The 2,746-nt window shown below is 46.3% G+C and overlaps 1 protein-coding gene across 2 annotated transcripts in view; it reads right to left on the bottom strand.

The window, feature by feature from the left end:
* Positions 1–2,746, bottom strand: part of smg1 (SMG1 nonsense mediated mRNA decay associated PI3K related kinase) — a gene marked incomplete at its 5' end in the record, with an annotated part of 59,965 nt that overhangs the window by 25,307 nt on the left and 31,912 nt on the right. For both annotated transcript variants that reach the window (XM_032536865.1, XM_032536866.1), the window contains 2 exon segments: positions 866–1,112; positions 1,235–1,457. In XM_032536865.1, the coding sequence (XP_032392756.1) occupies positions 866–1,112; positions 1,235–1,457 (470 nt within the window).

Genomic DNA, 2,746 nt, shown 5'->3' with positions numbered 1-2,746 from the left:
GAGAGAGAGAGAGAGAGAGAGAGAGAGAGAGAGAGAGATAAATCACTTCTTCCTCACTTCAAGTGTGTGTGTGTGTGTGCGAATTGTCTCTTCTGAACAATTTCTACTGGAATCAGAAACCTGTAGGAGAAAACAGCCCAGGCTGACTAAATATAGACCTTGTCTTCTCGATGTGGTATCTTCAGGGCCACTGTCTGCCCTAGTCTTGCATTGCCAGACCTTCCTCCACAGTGCTGAGGAGGAAGGTCCAGCTAGTCCACACAGCATTCAGGGATGGAAGAAAAACATGCTCTGGTTTATTGGCATTTCCTTAAACCAATCACAATTTTCTTGAGCGGCTCTAAGCACCAGACGGAGCAACGGTGCCTCTTCTAAATAGTCTCAGGAAGGAACTTGTTTTGGTGTACGCACAAAAGTAGAAGTAGTTTTGGTCATTAACAGAAAACTCAGATTGGACAGATAGTCTAGCTAGCTGTGTGGATTTACCCTGCAGAGATCTGAGGACCAGGTAACCATAGTCCTCAGATTGGACAGATAGTCTAGCTAGCTGTGTGGATTTACCCTGCAGAGATCTGAGGACCAGGTAACCATAGTCCTCAGATTGGACAGATAGTCTAGCTAGCTGTCTGGATTTACCCTGCAGAGATCTGAGGACCAGGTAACCATAGTCCTCAGAAATCCACCGGAGGTTGGAACACCAACATAAAGGAAGCGGAAGGTAAACATCCGGCTGAAAAGAAGGTCATCCAGCAGATAAGGACTAGTGTAGCCCCGCTGTGTAGTTACAATGTTTAGGAGACACGCCTAACGGGACAGAATGTATTCATTTCCCACCCTTATTCACGGCAGTAAGCTGGTCCCCTACCTTTAAAAAGGTATGGGTAGTTGTGTCCATCTGAGCCCAGGAAGAAGAGCTTCTTGGGCTTGGTCTTGGTGGGCAGGATGGTGATGGTGTTGCCTACGCTCTGGATAGTGACAGCATCTGATGCCGACACCTCGCCTGGCAGGGCCATCTCGGTTGTTGTCATAGACACCAGGCGAGGACTGATCTCATCCAGATGAAGCAGATAGCTGGCTCGCTTCTGAGCACGCTGCTGCAGGCTGATCATTATCTGACACACACACACACACACACACACACACACACACACAATGCGCACAATGTATAATGATGCAAATACATATGTCTGAAATCCTTAGGAATTAAAATGCATATATAGGTGCCAACAAACACCTGTTTGAAGGGAAGCCAGCTGCTGGCAGGGTTGGCAGGGTTGGTGGGGTTCCTCAAGCGCTCCAGGGCAGAGGTAATGGTGTCACCGTAGGTCTGCTGGAACCAGGTCTCGTGTGGCGTCTCTGCTGGAGCTGCTGTGATGCTGCAGACGTGATCCAGGGCGAAAACCACTGGACGCATCAGAGCAGAGTGCTTCTCACGCATAATGGCAATCTTTTCATCCCTGCAGCACAACAAAGAATGTCATTAGACTGGCGAGCAAGTATAACAGGGTCCGATGACAGTATACTCCGAAATCCCAGGGGGGTACGCAAACTATATGATCTGTGATTTTGCAAGAAGTTGTAGAGCGTAGACGTAGATAGCGGAAGTAAAAGGAAAGCAGGCTGACTGACAACAGTAGAAAACACATCCATGGTAAACCGTGTCGTACTGCCAAACATTGCATTTGTTTACTTTTAATTATTAACGTTGCGGTCTCTTACTTCCAAGTCAAAATTACTGTCTGCCTCTCAATGTTACAAATACTCTGTCCATGAGACCGTTTTTAGCTTTGACAAAGCATGCATTTAAAAACACCCTTCTGGAAAACCCCTTTCTTTCTAGTGGGGTGGCTCTCTCTTACCACATATTTGATCATGTCTCAAGATGGAGATGGTGCATGACCAGATGTCTACTTGTGGAGCCTTTTGGGCTGGATACAAAAGAAGTGGTCATGTCATTTTTTGGCTTGGGCACCTCGTGACGGGAGCACCACGGCAAATATAAATCTAGTTTCAGAGGGTACATCTCTTCCAACTGAGCTACAGGAGGTTAATGTTGAAGACAAACAGGGAACAGAAGCCTTTACTGATTCTTCACGGCAGAAAGTTTTGCTTTATGCTTCGTTAGATTCTCCTGCTGCACAAGACGGTGCAGAGACAGCAAGAGAGGAGCACAGATGTGAAAATTGGAACGGCTGACCAATCAAAGCAGAGTGGCCTTTTTTTGGACTAGGGCTTAAAGTAGACCATAAATCTCCCAGTAGTCAGGGGGGCAAGTCGTGTGCATATCATCCACTGGAATTTAACGACTCGAGTAAAGATGGCGGAAGGAGAGCAGCCACAGCAAAGTTTGGTGAAGAAAAAAAGGCAAAACCAACTCCGTGGTCTGGGAACAGTTAACGTTAGCTAACCCTGCAGTCCCTCTGCCCCCCCGCTGTAGTAGTTGTATTTCCCTGTCACACTGTATTCACTCACTGTTTAAAACCTTTTCCAGCTTAGTGGGCATGTCTAGGCCTATCGCTCAACATAGTAATGTCCCTCAGCCTTTAGCTTTTTGTTAAACTGTAAAATGAGTCTACATGAGTCACATAACGTCATTCTGAGGTACCGTCTATGTGCTGAATTTTTCTAAGGTAGCTAGTAAATAAGCCCACTGAGGGCGACATTATTGTTCATATTTTAGCCCCAATGTTTATAGTAATGACAGTAGGCTAGTAGTGGTCATAGTGAGTGAAAATGTGACATGTGA

The sequence above is a fragment of the Etheostoma spectabile genome, chromosome 15, assembly GCF_008692095.1.
Source record: "Etheostoma spectabile isolate EspeVRDwgs_2016 chromosome 15, UIUC_Espe_1.0, whole genome shotgun sequence".
Classification (NCBI taxonomy): Eukaryota; Metazoa; Chordata; class Actinopteri; order Perciformes; family Percidae; genus Etheostoma; species Etheostoma spectabile.
Note: the sequence above shows the minus strand (reverse complement) of the source record. Positions and strands in the feature narration are given on the sequence as shown.